At 37.8% G+C, this 22,492-nt stretch overlaps 5 protein-coding genes across 11 annotated transcripts in view; 2 read left to right on the top strand and 3 right to left on the bottom strand.

Annotated features, from left to right (window-relative positions):
- Positions 1 to 2,443, bottom strand: part of LOC111482650 (cytochrome c oxidase assembly protein COX15) — a 4,508-nt gene extending 2,065 nt beyond the window's left edge. The window contains exons 1-5 of the mRNA XM_023128544.1: positions 2,131 to 2,443; positions 1,322 to 1,617; positions 773 to 998; positions 445 to 690; positions 243 to 353 (exon numbers count right to left, since the gene is read on the bottom strand). Of these exons, the coding sequence (XP_022984312.1) occupies positions 243 to 353; positions 445 to 690; positions 773 to 998; positions 1,322 to 1,617; positions 2,131 to 2,313 (1,062 nt within the window). The 5' untranslated portion in view covers positions 2,314 to 2,443. The remainder of the gene's footprint in view (positions 1 to 242; positions 354 to 444; positions 691 to 772; positions 999 to 1,321; positions 1,618 to 2,130) is intronic.
- Positions 2,444 to 4,458: 2,015 nt separating this feature from the next.
- Positions 4,459 to 7,651, top strand: LOC111482649 (trifunctional UDP-glucose 4,6-dehydratase/UDP-4-keto-6-deoxy-D-glucose 3,5-epimerase/UDP-4-keto-L-rhamnose-reductase RHM1). 3 transcript variants are annotated; one of them, XM_023128541.1, is made up of 3 exons: positions 4,459 to 4,577; positions 5,269 to 6,844; positions 6,928 to 7,651. In XM_023128541.1, exons 2-3 carry the CDS (start codon positions 5,282 to 5,284, stop codon positions 7,375 to 7,377), a joined length of 2,013 nt encoding a protein of 670 aa, XP_022984309.1. In that variant the 5' UTR covers positions 4,459 to 4,577; positions 5,269 to 5,281; the 3' UTR covers positions 7,378 to 7,651. The 3 variants fall into 3 exon arrangements, with proteins under 3 accessions (XP_022984309.1, XP_022984310.1, XP_022984311.1); XM_023128542.1 differs by lacking the exon at positions 4,459 to 4,577 and adding an exon at positions 4,795 to 4,969; XM_023128543.1 differs by lacking the exon at positions 4,459 to 4,577 and adding an exon at positions 5,101 to 5,123.
- Positions 7,652 to 8,885: 1,234 nt separating this feature from the next.
- Positions 8,886 to 14,261, bottom strand: LOC111482768 (E3 ubiquitin-protein ligase CCNB1IP1 homolog). 3 transcript variants are annotated; one of them, XM_023128713.1, is made up of 7 exons: positions 14,097 to 14,261; positions 12,036 to 12,157; positions 11,843 to 11,915; positions 11,519 to 11,564; positions 11,367 to 11,395; positions 10,799 to 11,054; positions 9,391 to 9,444 (listed from the first exon to the last, which is right to left on the bottom strand). In XM_023128713.1, exons 4-7 carry the CDS (start codon positions 11,530 to 11,532, stop codon positions 9,423 to 9,425), a joined length of 321 nt encoding a protein of 106 aa, XP_022984481.1. In that variant the 5' UTR covers positions 11,533 to 11,564; positions 11,843 to 11,915; positions 12,036 to 12,157; positions 14,097 to 14,261; the 3' UTR covers positions 9,391 to 9,422. The 3 variants fall into 3 exon arrangements, with proteins under 3 accessions (XP_022984479.1, XP_022984480.1, XP_022984481.1); XM_023128711.1 differs by lacking the exons at positions 10,799 to 11,054; positions 11,367 to 11,395; positions 14,097 to 14,261 and adding an exon at positions 8,886 to 9,097 and having other exon boundaries at positions 9,175 to 9,444; positions 12,036 to 12,172; XM_023128712.1 differs by lacking the exons at positions 10,799 to 11,054; positions 11,367 to 11,395; positions 11,843 to 11,915; positions 12,036 to 12,157 and adding an exon at positions 8,886 to 9,097 and having other exon boundaries at positions 9,175 to 9,444.
- An 848-nt stretch (positions 14,262 to 15,109) lies between these two features.
- On the top strand, positions 15,110 to 18,697 carry LOC111482767 (B-box zinc finger protein 22-like). Of its 3 annotated transcripts, XM_023128709.1 has the most exons (4): positions 15,110 to 15,327; positions 15,404 to 15,633; positions 16,866 to 17,291; positions 18,061 to 18,697. In XM_023128709.1, the coding sequence occupies exons 2-4, from the start codon at positions 15,451 to 15,453 to the stop codon at positions 18,343 to 18,345; spliced, it is 894 nt and encodes a 297-aa protein (XP_022984477.1). In that variant the 5' UTR covers positions 15,110 to 15,327; positions 15,404 to 15,450; the 3' UTR covers positions 18,346 to 18,697. The 3 variants fall into 3 exon arrangements, with proteins under 3 accessions (XP_022984477.1, XP_022984476.1, XP_022984478.1); XM_023128708.1 differs by having other exon boundaries at positions 15,111 to 15,633; XM_023128710.1 differs by having other exon boundaries at positions 15,116 to 15,633; positions 18,064 to 18,697.
- A 1,876-nt stretch (positions 18,698 to 20,573) lies between these two features.
- On the bottom strand, positions 20,574 to 21,890 carry LOC111483208 (protein ROOT INITIATION DEFECTIVE 3-like). The gene has a single exon (XM_023129356.1). The coding sequence runs from the start codon at positions 21,888 to 21,890 to the stop codon at positions 20,574 to 20,576; it is 1,317 nt and encodes a 438-aa protein (XP_022985124.1).
- Positions 21,891 to 22,492: the final 602 nt, after the last annotated feature.

Genomic DNA, 22,492 nt, shown 5'->3' with positions numbered 1-22,492 from the left:
TTTTTTTTTTTTTTTTTTTTTTTTGGAGTACTTTGGCTATCCTTGATGGAGTTCCTACAAAATTCAGATTCTTCAAAGGACATATTGGCAGATAAAACAATCATTGAAGAATTGTAATATTTCACGAATTTAGACCCCTTGATATATCACAAGGTAATATTAACATGTAATACAGTCATTGAAGCATTGTAAGATTCGACAAAGCTAAACATCTTTATATGATCCAAGTAAAGAGAAATTACCTGCACTGTGGATGTATTCTCAAAGAAATTCCGAATTAGTGGTTTCATGTCAAAAATATCATCAGGTACCCACGTATCACCCATCTTTGGAAAAGTGTTGTATGCATGCCCCTGTAATCCAGCATACAAGGAGAAGCGTGACCTCTTTTGAATCACAAATAAATTTTTAGTGCATAATAATAAGAAAAAAATAATCACATACTGCATCATTTCCAGCGACAAATGCTCCTGAAATGGCAGTAATACCAACAAGTAAGCTCACAGGAAGAGCAAATCTTCTAACTTTTAATGCACCACGAGCCCAAGCCACAGACTCAACAGGTGGTTCAGGCATGACAACAGAGAGACCAGTCCAGAAAAGACCACAATAGATAATGAAGGCTGACGTAAGATGAGCTGCAAGGCGATAAGGGCTTACTCTTGGCTGAGTATACTCAGATGCTGGCTCCTGTGGGATGAACTCCTTTAGGAACTCTCCACTCTATCAAAATTGGGAAATCAACAATCAACAGGGATAAAAGTGGATCTACCTCTAAACCACTCTTTACCATCCACCAGCCAATTAGTCCCTGCCCAGCACCAAGGGCAAAAAGTGTCGACAATCTCAGTCCAAGACGTAAGGATATATAACCCTTACGAAGAAAATATGAAAAGGGCAAAGCAAACATAATACCCAATGCCCTTCCCCACATTCGATGTGCATATTCCATCCAATATATAAATTTGAAATCTTCAATACTCATGCCTTTGTTAACACTGTAGAATTTTCAAACATCATAAAGTCATAAAATTCATGGGAACTATTTCTATTGAAAAATCAAATCAATGCAGGAAAGCTTCAAAAATATATAGCCAAACACTAATTAAAAAATGACACTATATGACTTCCAAAATACCAATTCCTCGAGTCGACTTTCCTTTCTAATGAACCATCAATTATCAAGAATCTAAACAAACCATGTATTAACATGCCAATCGAGATTTAACACACAATCATTATTCATGCAAGCAAACAACATAACTATGCAGTAAAAGACTAGCTCCAAAGCTAGAGAAATAATGAATTTTGATACACATACCGTTTGTATTCAGGGGACTGCTTATACTTTTCAAACTCCTGCAGCCATTCTTCATCTGATAGAGGGGGGAGTTGCCCAGTGAACTTCCAATCAGTCATGGAAAGTCCAGATCGTGTCAGACGTGTAACACCACCAAGAACCACCATACTGAAAACCCATGCAGCAGAGCCAAAAAGCCATATCCCGACCATTTTCTGAGCACGAGGACCAGCAGTTACAAGCAACTTCAGACCCTCCTTACTCGAGGCAACAGAAGCCACCGTAGACATATTCCTCAATGATGGCACCTGATGAACCTAAAAACAGCATAAAACATGCCTCTTATCGTGAATACAACATATAAAGTACGCATCTTTTGTGTGAAAAATGTCTAAAAGGTTGAAAAGAATCTAAGATGGCACAATGTATCAAGTATTAACATCAATAAAAGCTACAAGAGGTCAACCAAAAGATCACAAACTGGATAAATCTTGTTTTTAATCATTATTATTAAACATTCATGCTAAATATAACTTGCAGTCAGGCGCTGAATTGGCTCAGTAGAACTTCAAATCGACCCAATACTAGTAGATACAGCGTCAGTACAAAGACATCAAACCCAACCAAAAATCGAAAAACACGGGAGCCACAAAGCAAAATAAAACACTAGATAAAATCCTCTCAGTCAAATCCTAAACGAATTCGATTCCATCTCATCTACGTAACTCAAGTTATGAGAAGAAACCTGGACGAACTCCCGGAATAAAAAATAAAAACATTCGCTAAATAAAAGAAAAAGGAGGAAGAAATGGAATAGAGAGAAATAGGACCTTGGAGAAGGATCGGTATCCATAGACGCCAAATAGGCATTTCTTTGCAGTTTGGGAAGAGAACGATCTGACTGGTTCGTGGCGAAGAACAGTGGAAGAATTCGATTGAATAAGAGTATTATAGACACGGCTGAAGCCTTCCTTCCGCCGCACAAATGAAGCCACCACTCTGCCCTGAAACATTCTCTCTCTCTCTCTCTCTCTCTCTCTCTCTCCCTCTCTCCCTCTCTCTCTTCCGACTTAGAGGGTTTAGCAGTGGTTCCTGTGATGAAGGCGATTCACCGCCAATGCCAGGAAGCAGTGACAACGAAACGACCACGTTTCAAGGAGAGACTTTGCACTCATTAGCTTCCTTTTATAATTTTTTTTTTATTATTTTAATATGTATATAATATGGGTTTAAAACATTATTTATTTATATATTTTCATTTAAATAATAATTTAATCTTTAAACTTTAATTAAAGCCTTATTTCTTTATAATTTTAAAGCTAAATTATATTTTTCAGTCCATAAATTTTGGATTTTCAGCTCTAAATATCAAAATTCAACAATAAAGTCTTAATATTTAAAAAATATTTGATTTTAGTCTCTACCACATTAAGTTTTTTTTAATAAATAAATAATTAAGAAAATAAAATTTTAAAAAATATAGTTTCTTTTTAAAGTGAATATACTAGCTAATAAATCATACCCAAATTAAAAGTATTCACGAGTTGGGTTAGGTTGGATCGAGTTGAGACATTTTTTAAAATTCAACTCGACTTTTTATTTTACATTTTTAATTTTAATAAAAGTAAAATATTAATTCGTAAAAATTATTTATTTATTTTTAAATATTTAATTAAAATTTATAAACTCGTTTCAATATATATTTTTTTAAATTACCTTTTAAATGGTTCATAATTATTAAAAAAATAGTCAAAAAATAATTAGGAAATTAAGAAAAAACTAATTATCTTATAAAAAATGTATTTTTTTAATTAAGAATAAATTAAGTTGATATGCTTCTCAAAACTCACGAACTAATCCATAAAATTTTCATTTATTTGAAATAAACTCGTTTTTCCTCTACGGTGCAGTTCTTCTATGCAAATTTAGTTGTGTGGCGCTACTATTGGCATGACAACGGGTATACTATAGGTTGACCCAACCCAATCCTCTCGTATTAGGGTTGACTTTCGCAGTTCTCTCTTTAACATCAATGATAGATAGAAACTGAATTGTCTCGCGATGTTCTAAACCCAATTCACTGTACTGTTTGAAGTGGCGAACAACGAAACACTACGTCGTACTGATTTTATAAAATCCATGACTAAAAATAGGATTTATTTATGTTTAATTATAAATTTTAAAGAAATTAGTGAATAATAAACTAAAGTAATTTATTATTAATTTAATACGTTTTGATTATTTACTTCATTCGAACTTATAGTGGTCTAGTCATTACTCGAGATTTCTAAAATTTAAATTTCTAAGTCTATTAAAATTTTAGACTTCATAATTTATGTCTAATAAATACACGAGCTTTAAATTTGATAAATAGTTTACTGGTACTCTACAGTAAAAAATGACGATTTGACACGACATTATACCTACTCTATATTTAAGAACTTGATTTCAATTGACTTGCAATGAAAATCAAGTCTGGGCCGTATGTTCTACCTACCTTTTTTAAATAACTTCGACTTTTATCGCAATAAATAAACAAAAGCAATACTTTTTGCACGTTCGTTGTCCTCTTACTCTTTAATTCTACCTTGTAGAAGTTTCTCGAGTGTCTACGACAGGTTCTATCAGTCTCGGGATAAGGAGATTTCTCCTATCGTGGCTGCTTCCGAGTCTACCGTCTAGTCGTCATTGCTCGATCACTTTCATTTCTGTTGAGTGATTGTTTAGGGAGCTTATGATACGATCTGAATTTTCTCCTTGAATTTGGATCTTGAACAACGCTCCATTATTTTAAGTCAAATGTTGTAACATGTTATGATCTGATGATAGAGTTGAACACGTTAATAAAAAAAGTCAAAAAGAAGGTAGTAGCTTAATTTTCAAGTAATTTAAAAAATAAAATGAATTTATTTATTTATTTTTAATTTAACCATTGGGAAAAAAAAAAAAAAAAAAAAACGGTTCCCTCTCCTCTTCCTCCGTGGACCCACGAAACTTCGTGCGGCCGACTGCAGGCGATTATTGTTTCAATTTACCGGTGGGGAACGCGTAGTGCTGTAAATAAATGAAACTGGGAAGGGTAATTTCGTAATTTCACCATTCATTGGCTCCCCTTAACTGTCTCCAGCCTTCATCGAGCTGGGACGTATTTATAAAGAAGAGAAAAAACGCTATTCTTTCGCCCCCCATTGCTCTCGCAATTCGTCTCTGGTTTTCTCTTCCATTTCTTTGTCCCGAAGATCTCTCTCTCTCTACCCTTTTTATCTCTCTAGAAAAGGTACCTACTCTCTCCTTCTCTCTCTCTCTAGATTTTTTATTTGAATTCTCGAATCGGAATCTGTAAGTTGAACTATCGTCATTTTGATGAAACCTTTTTGTTTATGTTGTTTGTAATTTTTTTTGTCTTTTCATGTTGTTGGGGAAATGGGAGTCGTTTTTTTAGCTGCGAAAGGTGTACTGGGATCTCTGTGTTTCTTGTTTCCATTTCGATCCGTGATGGATTTGGTGATTTCTTGCGTGCTATGCATTTTCTTTTGGTGATTAGTCGCTATTCTATGAATGGTGGATCGAATTGTCGTGATTCAGATTCAGATGATGGTTTAAACTTCGGACATTTTTCTTTTAGAATTTTGATCGTAGGTTGGGAATATACGGAGATCGGATCTGATGGTTAGTTCTTGATCAGGGACGTTTTTGCTGTTTGTGAAGTAAATTGAAGTTCTGTTGATTATGATCTCTTTTTTAATCATGATCATAGTTTTGTTAGTAGGCTTCAGTTTCTTCTTCTCTGTTTTGCCGCTTCTCTGCTACCGCCATTGAATTGGTTTGTTGGCTGAAGTTTTTTAGATCTGGGACTTTAGGATTGAGTTTCCGTTCTTTTGTTCTTAAATATAGTTTAAATTTTGTGTTCTCTTTCTCTTTTTCTGTTTACGGTTTGTGATCTTATGTTCTGGATTTGTCCTGTGCAGAAGTTGCATTGACATGGCTACACACACTCCTAAGAACATCCTCATTACTGGGGCTGCTGGATTTATTGCATCTCATGTTGCTAACAGACTTGTCAGGAACTATCCTGGCTACAAAATTGTTGTTCTGGACAAGCTTGATTATTGCTCAAATCTGAAGAATCTTCTTCCATCTAAACCATCTCCCAACTTCAAATTCGTCAAGGGGGACATTGGCAGCGCTGACCTTGTCAATTATCTCCTAATTACCGAGTCCATCGACACGATTATGCACTTTGCTGCCCAGACTCATGTTGACAACTCGTTTGGTAATAGTTTCGAGTTCACGAAGAATAACATCTATGGTACACATGTTCTTTTAGAAGCATGCAAGGTCACTGGACAGATTCGACGGTTCATCCACGTTAGTACCGATGAAGTGTATGGAGAGACAGATGAGGATGCTGTTGTGGGAAACCATGAGGCTTCCCAACTCCTCCCAACAAATCCATACTCTGCAACAAAAGCTGGAGCTGAAATGCTTGTTATGGCATATGGCAGGTCATATGGGTTACCTGTGATTACGACCCGAGGAAACAACGTATATGGACCTAATCAGTTTCCTGAGAAACTAATTCCAAAGTTCATTCTTTTGGCAATGAGAGGCCAGCCTCTTCCAATTCATGGGGATGGTTCTAATGTTAGGAGCTACCTGTACTGTGAGGATGTTGCTGAGGCTTTTGAAGTCATCCTTCACAAAGGGGAGGTTGGCCATGTTTATAACATTGGGACAAAGAAGGAGAGAAGGGTTATAGATGTTGCCCAAGATATATGCAAACTGTTTAAAATGGATTCAGAGGCAAGCATCAAATTTGTCGAAAACAGACCGTTTAATGATCAGAGGTATTTCTTGGATGATGAGAAACTCAAGATCTTGGGATGGTCTGAACGTACGACGTGGGAAGAAGGGCTCAAGAAGACGATCGAATGGTACACCAAGAACCCTGATTGGTGGGGTGATGTCTCTGGGGCTTTGCTGCCACATCCTAGAATGCTAATGATGCCCGGTGGAGTCGAGAGGCACTTTGAAGGGTCTGAAGAGGTAGCACCGGCTGCTTTCGTTTCAAGTAACACTAAGATGGTTGTCCCAACTTCCAGAAATCCAGGCTCTCCTCGCCAATCATACTTGAAATTTTTGATATATGGTAGGACAGGGTGGATTGGAGGCCTTCTTGGACAGCTATGTGATAAACAAGGCATTGCCTATGCATATGGCAAAGGGCGTTTGGAGGATCGGGCGTCGCTTTTGGCAGATATTCAGAATATTAAACCAACCCATGTTTTCAATGCTGCTGGAGTGACAGGGAGACCCAATGTTGATTGGTGTGAATCTCACAAAACCGAAACTATTCGAGCCAATGTCGCTGGAACCTTAACTTTAGCTGATGTTTGCCAGGAGCACGGGCTCTTGATGATGAACTTTGCCACTGGCTGTATCTTTGAGTACAACGCTCAACATCCAGAGGGTTCTGGCATTGGATTTAAGGAGGAGGACAAGCCAAATTTCATTGGTTCCTTTTATTCAAAAACCAAGGCCATGGTACGTACACAGATTCATGGGAACTTTCATCTTTCTGGTGTGTTGTGATTATTTCTCTTGCTAATCTTTATTGCTGATTGCAGGTGGAGGAGCTTCTGAAAGAATATGACAATGTCTGCACCCTCCGAGTTCGGATGCCGATATCATCCGACTTGAACAACCCACGCAACTTCATTACCAAGATTTCCCGCTACAACAAGGTCGTTAACATCCCAAACAGCATGACCATCCTGGATGAGCTTCTGCCCATTTCGATCGAGATGGCAAAGCGTAACTTGAGAGGCATCTGGAACTTCACAAACCCTGGCGTTGTGAGTCATAACGAGATCCTCGAAATGTACAAGAAATACATCGACCCCGAGTTCAAATGGGCTAACTTCACACTGGAAGAACAAGCAAAGGTAATTGTAGCCCCTAGAAGCAACAATGAGATGGATGCTTCAAAGTTGAAAAAGGAGTTCCCAGAGCTGCTCGGGATCAAGGAGTCGTTGATCAAGTACGTCTTCGAACCGAACAAGAAAACCTCGGCGTGATAAGTTAAGTTTCGATGCTTAGAAACTTAGGATTATATTCATAATTGCATTCTGGATTAGTTATTTATGCTTATGATTGTCACATTTTGTCTGTGATGATGTTTGCTTTTCGCTCATAATTAATTTTTATTGTCTCTGCTCTGCTCTGCTGCAATAGAAGGTGAAGGGTTATATTCTTCACAATCCACTTTATGATGTATTTTTTAGGATGCCAGTCTGTATTAAGTTTCAAATCCTATGTATTAATGCTATTAATTTTGCTGATTTTTTCCCCTTTCTTTTTTCTTTAATAATTATTTACTTTTTGTTTTTTTTTTTATAGTTAAATTTCTAAAATAAAAACAAATTTTGGTTATAAATTTATTAAATATTTGAGACATAATTGCACTATTTTTGATAACAAGGCAAGGTTGCTGAAATTTACGTGTTGAGTTTTAAACATGTCCCAAGGGGTAAACCATTGAATAATGTGCAAAAGAAGCACGTGTTTCAAGTTGATAATAAAGATTTAAAGCTCACCTCTCCAAGGAATTATTGATTTGTAAACAAAGAAAAAAAGATTCTGAGCAGATCTTAGAAGTTTTTTAAATTCCAGATTTTGTTTAAGATACTTTATATTTTTTCTAAGTTTATAATAATAATAAAAAAAGTTTAGTATACAAAATTAAAAATTCGAAACCTCGAACCAAACCTTCCAACCTTCGCACTTTCGAGTAAACTTAAAAATTCTTTTAATGTTATGTTTTTGTATTAGACCAAGCTCATACCTAATAGAAATTATCCTCTTCGTGTTTTTACTTTCGAGCTTCTCCTCAAAGTTAATGTTTCGTTCTTTCTCCCCAACTGATATGAAATCTCACAATTCATTCAGATCCAACTTCCTCACTAACACTTGTTTCTTTCTCCAATTGATGTGAGACTCTATAAATTCATCCCATTTGGGCCCAACATCTTTACTACTAACACACTGCCTTGTATCCACCCTTTTGAGGCCCAACCTCCTTGTTGGCACATCGTCTGCTGTCTAGCTCTAATACCATTTTTAACCGTTCAAGCCCACCACTAGTAGATATTGCCTTTTTCGAACTTTTCCTCAAGATTTTTAAAATGTGTCTTTCCCATACCCTTATAAAAAATGATTCGTTTTACTCTCCAACTGATGTGAAATCTCATTGTTTTCAACAGGTTTTCAAGTAACACGATGTAGGAAAAGTTCTGAATCCAAATTATTAGGAAAGAAATATTTATTTCTCTAAAGAATTGTTCTTCCAAATGGTTGAATGGGCCCGTATGAGCAACCCGTTAGAAATTCTGCTCTGGCATTGTACTGCTATTTTGTGAAGTCATGGTTAAGAATCAGACTCTCCACAATGGTATGATATTGTCTGCTTTCATGGCTTTACTTTAGCCGTCCACCTATAGTATTCTTCATCTATAAACTTACTCTCAATAATCCTCAACCAATATTACAACTACATTTATAGGGTGGTTTATATATTTTAGGGTATATAAGTGGTGGAAGTTAATCAATATTAGATGTTCATGAACCGCAAGAAGGAAAAATAAACAAAAACAAAGAAATTGCATCCTATTTCTTCAGTGTTATCCTAAAAAAATGGCTTCAAAACTACCAAAAGAAAGAAGAAAGAACCTTAAAGCCAGCGAATTGATCTGCCCTTTTGGCCACCAAATGTCACCTCACTAGCTTCCATCTCACAATCTACAATGAGAATATTTTTAACGAAGTTTTGAGCTTAAATTTCATTTTCATGTGAGCAAGCGATTGATATTACTTACGTGAACATTTGAGGGCGACGAGAGAGCTGTGGTCGTTTGATTGGGGACAAAATGAAGTTGCGTAGAGAAATGGAGGGGTTGCCAGCTCCACTTCCAGACGCAGAGAGTGAGCTCCAGCTCTTCTGATCCCAGCTTCCATTGCCATTGGAGCAGCTTGTTGTGCCGGTGATCCAACGGAGATGTCGAAGTGACTAGAGTTCCCACTGTTTTGTCTTGCCGGCCATATTTCTTCTCTTGGCCCTAGAGTTTCAGGAGCGGAAACCAGCCAGTCTGCAAGAAATAAGTCAACTTGTTTTGGAAAAATACTCAAAACGGAGAAGCATGATTTGGATTTATTTGTGTCGAGGATGGTCGGGAGGAAATCCACCTTAGTTAATTAAGGGGTTGATTATAGGTTTATAAGTAAAGAATATATTTCCATTGGTATGAGGAATTTTTGGGAAGCCAAAAGCAAAGTCACAAGAGCTCATGTTCAAAGTGAACAATATCATACCATTGTGGAGGGTCATGATTCCTAACATGGTATCAAAAGCATGCCTTAACTTAGTCATGTTAATAGAATTCTCAAATGTCGAACAAAGAAGTTGAGACCCTCGAAAGTGTAGTCAAAAGTGACTCAAGTGTCAAATAAAGAGTGTATTTTGTTTGAAGGCTCCCGAGAAAGAGTCGAACTTCGATTAAGGGGAGGCTGTTCGAGGACTCCATAGGCCTCAGAAGAGGCTCTATAGTGTATTTTGTTCGAAGAGAGGATTGTTGAGAGAGAGTCCCACATTGACTAATTAAGGGGTTGATCATGAGTTTATAAATAAGGAATATATCTCCATTGATATGAGGCCTTTTGAGAAGCCAAAAGCAAAGCCACGAGAGCTCATGCTCAAAGTGGACAATATCATACCATTGTGGAGGGTCGTGATTCCTAACATGATATCAGAAGCATGCCCTTAACTTAGCCATGTTAATAGAATCCTCAAATGTCGAACAAAGAAGTTGAGACCCTCGAAAGTGTAGTCAAAAGTGACTGAAGTGTCTAACAAAGAACTCTTTGTTTGAAGGCTCCCAAGAAAGAGTCGAGCCTCGATTAAGGGGAGGCTGTCTGAGGACTTTATAGACCTCAGAAGAGGCTCTATAATGTATTTTGTTCGATGAGAGAATTGTTGAGAGAGAGTCCCACAATGACCAATTAAGGGGTTGTTCATGAGTTTATAAGTAAAGAATATATCTCCATTGATATGAGGTCTTTTGGGGAAGCCAAAAGCAAAGCCATCATTACCACCGTGGAGGGTCGTGAATCCTAACCATCTGATCTCTTCTCAATTCAACTCAACAATATCCATTGTGGAAAGGTTTCCTTATTTAAAATTAGAAAGGGAAAAAGCTTACCTTTCCTCGTGGTTTCTCTGTTATCCATCATATTAACAGGGTTTAAGAACAAATCAGGCTCGTTTCTTGTATAAAATTGCTCACGGGCTGGATCGCCGAACGTTTTAATGATTCATGTTCATGTTTCAATTGATCATACATTTCATCTAGTTTTCTCTTCTGCCTAACATGCAATTGAATTTTCTGGATCAGGATCTTAAAAACAGAAGTTAACAAGTGGGAGGCAAAAATGAAAGGAGATGACCTGGAGTTATCAGCAAACTTCTCCTGTAGCTCTTGTTTGTCTTTGGATAAATTCTCCATTTCTCGCTCCATCATCTGGCATCTTTTGGCCATTTTTTGGTATGCAGCATGCACCTGCTCCAGTTTCTCGGTGAACTTTTCTTGTATAACCTCACATTTCTGTCGGCATTGAGCCACGATTCTGTTCATCTTGTACTGCATCTCCAGTTCCTTTTGTCCAATATAGAACATTACACTTCTATATGCACTTTTCATCACTTGGACCAATCAAGGAAAATTAGCAACATTCATATTGTTACCAAAAACAAATCTCTTTAGAGATACTATCCATTTTGACCTGTTACGTATTGTCGTCAACTTCACGGTTTTAAAATACGTCTGTTAGGGAGAGGTTTCACACCCTATAAGAAATACTTCATTTCCTCTCCAACGAAGGTGAGATCTCACAATTACCTCCTTAGTCGCTGGAATAAATGGAAAGGAAGTATTTTATAGAACTTCGAGATTAATTTATCATTAATTATTATAATTTTGGATCATTAATGATCATTATTCATTCTTAAGGATACATATCTGAGGAGATATACCGGCCAACCACCTGCAATATTTTGTGCAGTGAGTGCCAGCATTAAAGTAATACACAAGGAAAAGGTTGAGAAACGCTAGAAGAGTCTAAACGACTTGACCAAGCTAAATACAATCCTTTTAAGGAAACACTTACATTGACCCATTCATCGTTTGGATTGATATCCACAGGTTTCATGAGGCTGCCAAACAGAAACCGTACGTAAGAGAAAATTAAACCATGTGATCAATGAATCAGTAAACCCGTGGAAAAATAGTTGTCTAAATGGCGATAATACAATTTTCTAAGAAGTTGATATGAAGGATTGATCTGCTGATGGGTCCTCTAAGACATTTCTTACATACTCGTTATCCATTTTTTCTTCAATTGTGCACTGGGAACTAATGCAAACCTTGTTTAAAGAGTACGAAACTTCAGCATTGCTGAGACTTGAAAGCGTCATAATAACAAAGCCTTTACCTTTTAGAAAGAACTTGATCACGAATGGGGCATGCTCCATCATTGGTAAGGATCTTGCTTGCATCTTCTATGCCTTTACACCGTTAAGGAACAATTTATCCAACAAGACCTCTTACATGTACTACTAATAATAGGTCACATATTTCACAAAATTAAACAATAGAAAATGAAATTTTTTACGATCTTAGGATACACAACAGGTGACCACAAGTTGTGGAGATAGCTCGCCCTTCAAGTTCCCTCCAGCAAGCATTGCATTTCATAATGAACCTTCAGAAGTAACCTCTAATTCCATGGCTAAGGAAATCGTAGACCCTGTAATGAAAATTTTAACCATGTAAAAGATGCCGAAGTACTTGAAATATTGCAGTGACAGTTGTTTTAGTTATTCAGTTCCCTCTCCTCAGTCGATCAAAAATTGAAAGAAAAAAACATCAGCGATCCAAGCTTTCATTGTTCACTGTGAGTCAGAAATCAAATAAAAATCAGACCACCATCAATAATTTTGAAGACTGCAAATTATGCATGATGTTTATAAATGTGAATACCAGAAGCACTTTTCATAGTAAGAGGATATCAGTGGATGGCTACCACTAAATGCTTCCACCCTATCCACAAAGACAAAGTTCTACTTGCTATAAGAAATCTAGTGGTTTTATCTTAACACGAATCACTAACATCGAAGTGATAGATATAATGATACTTCAATTTTCTCATACCGAACTGCAACAAATTTTCTCATTTAGTCCAAAAAATTCTGCGAACAGCAGTTCTTTACAGGTTCTACAGCCATGTATAAAAGGACAGAAATTCCTCGTGAATGGAAGTAATAGAACCAGTAACATCCTGAACTGATTTTGACGAAAACAATGTTAGGAACCTGGACCTCCACAATGGAATGATGTTGTATACTTTAAGCATAAGCTCTCAAAGTTTTTCTTTTGGTTTCCCCAAAAGGTTGTCTCGTACCAATAGAGATGTATTCCTTACTTATAACCCTATGATCCTTCCTTAAATTAACCAATGTGGGACTCTCTCCCAACAATCTTCAACAATCCTCTCTTCGAACGAAGTATAACATAGATCCTCCCATGAGACCTATGGAGTCCTTGAATAGCCTCCCCTTAATCGAGACTCGACTCCTTCTTTGGAGCCCTTGAACAAAATACACTCTTTCTTCGACACCTAAGTCATTTTTTTACTACACCTTCGAGGCTCACAAGTTATTTGTTCGGCATTTGAGGATTTTATTGTCATGGCTAAGTTAAGGGCATGACTCTGATACATGTTAGGAACCGTAGACCTCCACAATAGTATGATATTGTCAGCATAAGCTATCGTGGCTTTTCTTTTAATTTCCTCAAAAGGTTTCGTACTAATGGAGATGTATTTTTTATAAATCCATGATCATCCCTTAAATTAGCCAAGGTAGAGTTCCCTCCTAACAATTTGTTGAACAAACAAGTAGGCATAATTTAACTAGGATATTATTGTTTTAGGATGCTCATGGGCAGGAGGATAAGCCGAGCTATTTGCGATGAAAAATGAGATGGCAGCCAAAGAACTTGAATGCAACAGCTGTACTTGTTCCCAACATAATTCCATTATTCTCGGCGTACATTATATAAATCGAAAATTCCAGTCCACACAAAAAGATAGATCGGAGTCAGAACTAGCGAATTGAAAAAAAAACAGTTTTCTTTATTAACATGAAGAGAGCGGACAAACCATTTGCAATTGCCGGAAATGCAAGGCCCACTAAATTCACAAAAATCCTTCATAGCTTCAATTAGAAGACAAAATAAAGCCTGTGATTCTACCTCGTGTTCTGTAGTTCAAGTAATAAATGGTGCTAATGTAGTGGGGACAAGATACGAGTAAACTAAAAATGTTTAATCAATCAAACAAAAAATCAACGGGGAAGCTATCAGGTTTAATCGATAGTTCCAAGCTTTGCTTTCTATCTCCACTTATTTTCCCAAATATATTGGGGAAATGGTAGAAATCCCGAATATCACGAGGGAAACTGGAACAACAATAATTTCCAGATTTCGAGCTAATAAGCTAACAAACAACAACTAACCTGCAGATCTGGATGAAAGTGAATCAAATGCAGCCGAAAAGAAAATGGAACTTAGAAACAAGAAATATCATTTCACTCGAAATCAAGTCGGAACTTGGAAAATGCTCTCTGATCACACAATAACTACTTGAAATAAAATTGCAGTGAGATTCAAAGTAGAAGAGATTATACCTCGAAATCCTCGGAAACAAATACGGTCCCGATCTTCAGCCTTCTCCCGTGTTCAATTAGAAATGCGAATCTGAACAATCATAGAGCATAAACGCTTGAAAATACTGAAGAAAAGAGAAATCAAAAATCTCCGGTCGATGAATAGAAGATCGAATTTGGCGGGAAATGTTCTTCGGTGTTGCTATTTTCTGTTACTCTTGCGCAAATAAAAAAAAATTTTAAAAAAAAAATCCCACTTTGAGGTATGGAGTTTCATGTATTAGCCAATTAGAGAGTGTTAGACCATTACCTCCACGTGACATTGCTCGGTTGGACTTTTACGTTAGCGCATAAGGAGTTCGGCCCTCCATATGTGGAAACCAATCGGGGCATGAAGTTAGTTGAGAATTCTTCTTCAAGTCCCGTCACGATCGCACACTCGATGAAATAACTTCACGACCAACGTTGCCCTTTGAAATTGCGTGGGACTATAAATCACACGAAAAGGGTGGAAAAGAGACGGGACAACTACCTTGAGGCCCTACCATTCACACTTTCACTCGCTCTTGAGTTCTTCATCAGTAATGAAAAATGATTCTGATGAGGAACGAGTACAGCCGAGTAAATGTCTTAACGAGTTAAGTTGCTCTTAAGTGAACGAGTCACTAGGTTCACTCAATTCAGGAAACATTATGTAACGTTTGAGTAAATAAGAGATATATGGATGAACCGATACCACGTTCGAACGAGACCAATCCCGAAAATATAAAGATTTTAAAAAAACTTAAAAAAATTGAAGTAGAAGAACGTCCAGACCCTCCGGTATGAAATTTGAAATCTAATTATCGGTTAAATATATATATAATAAATTATTAAAAAAAAGAAAGATAAGAAAATGAACATGAATTAAATGAGTATGAAATTAATTAATGAACTAATTAATTGTAAGAATATTTGGAGAAGATTATATGATGAAGGAGGAGACGACATGTCGTAGTGGGGGTGAAGGAGTACGACAGGAGATCAGAGGTGAAACGTGGACAAAAATGGAGGAAGGAATTGATATCAAAATATCAGTACTGAGTTCACACTTCGAATCACAAATCAAATCCCCTTCTTAAACCTCTCTCAACTTGATCCACTTGATCCCCAAGGAACCTTATTCCTTCTCCATTGTTCTTCCGACAAATTTTCTTTCAAATTCCGAGGGATTTTTCAGAGCTTGAAGGGGCTGTGATTCTCCTCAAACTAGGTAGGAGGGGAAGTTGTTCTTCTTTTTTTTCTTGTTTTCTGGGCTTTTTCGACGGGGATTCAGTGATGATGAATAGGTTTTAGAGGATTCGAGAGAAAGTGAGATTTTCTTCGGTGAAAGAGTATGAAGATTCAGTGCAACGTCTGCGAGATGGCTGAGGCCACCGTTCTGTGTTGTGCTGATGAGGCGGCGCTGTGCTGGGCTTGCGATGAGAAGATTCATGCGGCCAACAAGCTTGCAAGCAAGCACCAGAGAGTTCCTCTCTCTGATTCTTCGTCTCAGATGCCCAAATGCGACATCTGCCAGGTATGTGCTGTAATTAGCTACTCTCTGTTACAAGCAAGCACCAGGGAGATGTGATGTGGAATCAACCTTTTGTGTTCATACTTAGTGGAGATTAAAGCTTCTATGATAATTTTTTTATTGTGTTACCATGAAATGAGTTCCATAGGCTGAAATAGAATGATTTCATATCCACCCAAGATAAAAGATCAAGGAATACTTGAATCTGTTGCCAAATCTCACGAGCTTCACCATGTTTTTCTTTAAAATTTCTTCTAGATTTCTGTTTCCAGATCTACTGACAAAGGAAAGAAAAGTAGGTTCCATCTCGAGATGTAGCTGTGGGCAGTTTTAGAAGTTTGAAATGCTGGCAGATAGATTTTGAATAGTTGTACAGGCGATAAATGTTTTCTAATCTAGTAAAACAGGAAAGAGTGCCTGATATTTAGATCAGTGAGTATATGGGGAAGAGATTATGATAAGTGAATTAGCCTGCAGAAAAAACCAAGATATGGATTGATGGTATGTGCAATTGGTGATGCTGTCATGTGTAGCATGCCGGCTTTAGTAAGTGATGATTATTAGTGTGTAGCAGCCCAAGTCTACCACTAGCAGAAATTGTCTTCTTTGGACTTTCTCTTTCAGATTTCCCTCAAGGTTTTCAAAATGCGTGTAAGGAGAGGTTTCCACACCCTTATAAGAAATGCTTCGTTCCCCTCTCCAATCGATGTGGGATCTCACAATCCACCCCCTTAGGGGCCAAACGTCCTCACTGGCACATCACCTAATGTCTGGCTTTGATACCATTTGTAACAGCCTAAGCTCACCACTAGCAGATATTGTCCTCTTTGTGTTCCCTTTCTGTCTTCCCCTCAAGATTTTTAAAACGGCGTCTGCTAGCGAGAGGTTTCACACTCTTATAAGAAATATTTCGTTCCCCTCTCCCACCACTAGCAGATATTGTCCTCTTTGGGTTTTTCCTTTCGGGCTTCCCCTCAAGGTTTTTAAAACGCATTTGTTAGCAAGAGGTTTCCATACCCTTATAAAGAATGTTTTGTTCCCCTCTCCAATCAATGGGGATTTTAAGAAACAGGCATAACCCATCTTATCTATCTTGTGCATGCTTTCGTAGTATATTGTTATGCGTTGTTGGGAGAATGTCAGCCGATGGCGAGTTTCCTTTCTTTTCTTTTTTTTCAATACCCTTTATCAGTTGAGACTGTTACCCTTTCTTAATCATCTGTGATTTCTTGCAGGAAGCTAGTGGCTATATCTTTTGTTTAGAGGATCGAGCATTACTTTGCAGAAAGTGTGATGTTGCTATACACACAGCAAATACTTATGTAACTGGTCATCAGCGCTTTCTGCTTACTGGGGTGAAAGTGGCGCTTGAGCCAACTGATCCTGTTCCTTGTTCTTCCATGCCTAAGTCACATTCTCAAGTGAAACCTACTGAGACAAAAGTTAGACCTCTGTCTGAAAGGGAATTCTCGTTGCCTTCTCCTGGTGAACTCAGCAGATGCCTGTCTGTACAAGGTGGATCTGAGGACTTCATGGCAAATGGAACGTTCCATACCGGAGATACTGTTTCTGGTGGCTTTTCACAATGGCAAATGGATGACCTTATTAATCTGACTGGATTCAATCAGAACTATGGGTTTTTGGATAACGGATCATCCAAGGTATGGTCATGGTTTTCTAATGCAATAAATTCAAAATAATGACAACCCCATTAATTGTTTATGATTACAGAATAATGACCGTTCATAGAAGTTGATAATGCTTGTTGCTTCTGGGATTTAAAGATCTTTCTATTGCTAGGATGCCTCTCACGTAGCAAACCTCTTTTATAAGTAAACGTATAGTGTAGCCTGGATACTTTCTCCTTAACGGTGTAATTATAACCGTTCAAGTCCACCACTAGTAGATATTGTCTACTTTAGCCCGTTACGTATGTCAGCCTCATGGTTTTAAAACGCATCTACTAGGGAGAAGTTTTCACCCTCTGGTAAGAAATGTTTTGTTCTCCTCTCCAACCGACATGGGATCTCATAATTCACCCCAGCGTTCTCGTTGGCACACTGGCTCCGATATCATTTGTTGTCCAAACTCACCACTAGTAGATATTGTCCGCTTTAGCCCGTTACGTATTGCTGTCACCTCACGGTTTTGAAATGCCTCTATTAGGGAGAAGTTTCCACACCCTTAAAAAAAGAAATGTTTCATTTTCCTTTCCAACTGATATGAGATCTCAGTAATCATATCTTTTGTATAGGGATATTCTACCTAAGTAATCATATCTTTTGTTTAGGGATATTCTACCCAAGTAATTAATTGATGACCTATAAGATGTAACTTTTGTAGGACGTTTGTACATTGTTATGGGTTGTGGCCAAGTACTGCTAATCCTGATGCAATAACTTTCTGCTTTTCTTTATTGGTGACATATAGCAGGCTGATAGCGGCAAGCTCGGGGATTCTGATTCATCTCCAGTTTTAAGGGCTGCTGACATTGAGCTAGACGACAACGATGAATGCTCGGGTCAGGTTCCAGAGGCTTCCTGGACTGTGCCTCAGATTCCCTCCCCTCCCACAGCATCTGGCTTATACTGGCCAAGAAGTTACCATAATTCTATGGATGGTGCTGTTTTTGTTCCTGACATTTCCTGTTCTTCCGAAAAGGTTCAACATTGCTCATTTAATGGTAGATTCTTGAAACGAAGGAGGCAGTTCTAGACGTCCAAGCTCGATCATAGGGACTTCAATGCAAGTGTTCTGAACCTCGCTAGGTTTGCTGTGTGTTTATAGCTTTCATTTACAGTCGAATTATAATAAGTGGACACGATCAAAGATTATCGCTTGAAACGTATACCTTGTAACGTAACCACTATAGTTTAGGATTTGTTACATTGATGTAGAAATAAAACCTGCGCCATTAGTTGACCTTGTAGGTATTTTTTTTCAGATTTATTTCAAACATCTTGTGGAAATGATCGTTTCAAATCACCTTGACCTACTTGATTGATTATTGTAGTTTTACAAAAAGATTATGAAGAATCAATGTCATGTCTTAGCCATTTTTAGTTCAGTACCTCTTCTTTCTTTGTGAATTTGTTCTAAACTCCTCTTCCTGAATGTGTAATTGAAATCTTTCTCTACTACTTCAACTACTTCCACTGCTTCAACTGAGAGCATATTATTTCTTCCCGGATGACTTTGTTTCAAGCTAGGAGTGTTAGGTTATGGAGCTGACTGCTTTTTATAGTTTAGTCAACGGTTATACATAATAAAACTATATAGGTTAGATGACATATAAAGCAAATATAGCTATAGTAAAAAGCTAGTAAAGCTATATGTAGTAGATAAGCTAGTAAAACTATATATGATAGATAGTTATATAAAGTAGATGGTTATATCTGGTAAAACTATATATATAGTAAGTTGAACCATATATATATCCCGAGCTTTGAAAATGTGATTCTCTGTATTCTCTAAAATATACTTTCTGTATTCTCTCTTACTGTATCTAGATCGAGTGTGTGCATTGTTGTGCGATCCTAACAAGGAGATGAAGACTTTGATATATCCCCCAAGATCATAGTATGATTCTTATTCCTTTATGTGGGCCTTTTCAGCAAATTTGGTGTATATTGATCATTTTTGCATGGTGGCGATAATTGGTTTGGTTAGAAAAGAGCATAAGCTAATGGTTTTACTTTTAGTTTTTCTAAAACGCTTTGTGATACTAGAGATGATGTTTTTTACTTATATACTCATGATCTTCTCTTTAGTTAACGGACGTGGGACTACTAATCATCATCAACGGATATGTCTAAGTGTTCGTTCTGTTTGTTTGTTTATTTATTTTGTTGAGTTCTAACTTATGATGTTAGCTTTGGGTATAGGGCCTTATCGAACTGCTTTTATTTCATTTGATTACTCGTGCTTATTTAAAAGTTTTTGTTGTTTTTATGATCTGGGTCCATTATTCACTCAATGGAATCGGTGGTTGGATATTCTCTTTATAAATGTCAGAATATGGTTCTTACAGGGGGGTTAACAAAGCATATGCTAATGGCTGTAGGCCCCCGAAAATCATAAAAACGGCCGGTGTAAAAATAAACATTGAAGAGAAATTTCAAGAGAAATAAATAATTCAATGATTTGATCAAAAAATACTATTATGGTTCAAGAGAAAATAAGAGTATCGACTCGAAGCAGACACTAAGCGTCTTTGTTATGTATGCTCTTTACATTCTGTCTCCAGCTCAAAACTAAACTTTTATATATTTATTTTTTTAAGAGTTGAAAGACTTCGGTATATTATTTAAATTTGATATTTTAGAAATTATATATTATATTTTTAATTATGAAATATTATTAGAATTATTATAATATTTTATATTCCATTAATAGATATTATACTGAAAAATTAAAATTATACATTAAATTTTAAAAAATCAATCCCTACCGAAAAATAAATAAAATTGGGGATAGAAATTAAATTAGGTGGCAAGGACAAGACTGAGATGGGACGAGAATGGCCCGTACCCGTCCCCTATGAGATCATGCATCGGGGAACAAAGAAGGATGAGATGAGGATCACCCGTACCCGTACCCGTCCTCTGTGAGATCCCACATTCGTTGGAGAAGAGAACAAAGAAGGATGAGACATGAATGGCCCGTACCTGTCCCCTATGAGATCATGCATCGGTTGGAGTGAGGAATAAAGAAGGATTGGACGAGAATGACCCTTACCCGTCCCCTATGAGATCTTGCATCAGTTGGAGCAGAAAACAAAGAAGGATGGGACGAGGATGGTCCGTACCCATCCACTACAAAATCCTGCATTAATTGGAGAGGAAAGAACTGAATTGCCCATACCTGTGAATATATTTTATTCATCTTATGAAATTATTGATGGATAGAACCCTAAAATTTGAGAACAAGAATTTGGGAATTTGTCATCTTTGTATTTCCTTTTGATTGTAGCCTGCTTTGGCTTCCTTCAAGATTAGCTCCAACATCTTCTCATACATAGCGATGGCAGATTCCAGCAACTCAATGGCTCTTCTCACGTCGCTTCCGCCCGCCGCCACCGCGCCTTGCATCTCAGCTGTTTGATTTATCAATAACCCCAACATGGGACTGGGTAATCTAGAGCTCTCACTTTTCATTGCTCTTCCATGGCTGCCCCTTCTGACATTTCGTTCTTTTTCATGCCTTTTTTCTGTGGCAATCACCAAATCGCTTATGCTTCCCATCTCATTTTCGAGGGTCATTATCACCTGCCCCTTGTTCACTTGCCAGACCCAGATGTTCCCATCTTCTGCTGCAGATATTAAGTTATTTCCTTCGTTGATTATGACTATAGATACAACTGCAGCGTCGTGCTTTGGCGACCATGAAATTAGTTCAGAGCTTGTGCCCATAAGGTGTTTGTTTTTATGCCTCAATGAGCACCTGTACGCCAAGTTGTCGGATGCTGGTGGAGTTAGTTCAGAATCTGTGCTTATAAGGTGTTTGATGTTATGTCTCAATGAGCCCTTGTACACCAACCCATCAGATCCTGCAGCGAAAAACTCTGTTTCTGATGGATCTAAGACCACACTGAAAATGGCACAAGGGAACACCACGGTGTGCAAGACTGTTCCTGAGAGCAAGCTCCAGAACTTGCATCTGCCATCCATTGAGCTTGAGACTATTTGGGAACTGGACATCCCCATGACAGAGTAAATGGAAGTCACTGAATCATTATGTGCTGAAAACTGATGTAGAATGTGTTTGGTTGCATTTTCCTGTGGTTTGGCTTGAACAAGTTGAAAGATTGGGATGACAACAATCGTGCCATCATCCCCACCTGATATGAGAAGTGACCCATCAGCGCTAAGTTCAAGGCAAGAAACTGATTTCCTGTGTGCGGGTAAAGAGTTGAGAACATCCCCAGATGGAAGAGAGAGCGTATGAATGCATCCTGAAAGGCCACCAGCAAACAGATAAAAACCATCAGGAGTGGCTGTGAGAGGAGCAACAGGTTCAGGTACAGTGATACTCTGGAAGGCAGATGAATTCCACCAATTATAAATGTGGATTGAACCCGAAGCAGTGATCGGGCAGATGTGGGAGACGGCGATGGAACTCCGCCCAGCTCGGGTGATACCACGGCGAGGCGAATGGCTATCGTTGAAACTGGCTAGAGGGGTGCCTGTGGAGGCATCATAGGCAACAATGGGGCCATCAGGAGAGCTGGCCAGGACAACTTCTTGTGGAGAAAATGGCATACTCATATGAAAGGTATGACAGTAAAGAACTTGATAAACACTAGGCGCAAGTTTTAGGCAGAAACTTAATGGTCATGGGCGCTGAAAACAATGCATTTATCTTCATAGTCTGCTTAGTTTGCCTTTTACAGTAATGATATTAAGTGGAATTCAACATTGGCTAGACTTGCTCAATATTCATGGGTATTGGTTAGGTTGTTTTGGCTTTATTAAAACTCTGGTATCTGTTTGTTTCCATGCAGTTATGGTTTATTCTTTTTTTATTCTCACCACTTTTTTTTCTCTTGGAAAAGAAAGCTGTAAACCAGCCCTAAAACGCCATATCACCAACCAAAAAATTAGAGTTCGGAAGTTCGACCCTTTTATTTCGTTGAGCTAAGGGAAGAAAATATATAAACTTAAACATTAACATTGCTTGAAGGTAGAGGTCCATCCCCTATCACCTTCGGTGCCTCCTTGTGGTCCTTATTGCTTGATGGTAGAGGTCAATCCCCTATTACCTTCCGTGCCTCCTTGTGGTCCTTCTCTTAAGCTTTTCTTCGGTCTTTAGAGTTAGAGCTAATTAATAGCCACCTCATCTAATGCATTGAGATTGAACCTTG

Source organism: Cucurbita maxima, unplaced genomic scaffold (assembly GCF_002738345.1).
Source record: "Cucurbita maxima cultivar Rimu unplaced genomic scaffold, Cmax_1.0 Cma_Scf00008, whole genome shotgun sequence".
Taxonomy (NCBI): Eukaryota; Viridiplantae; Streptophyta; class Magnoliopsida; order Cucurbitales; family Cucurbitaceae; genus Cucurbita; species Cucurbita maxima.
This window is presented reverse-complemented; position numbering and strand designations above follow the sequence as displayed.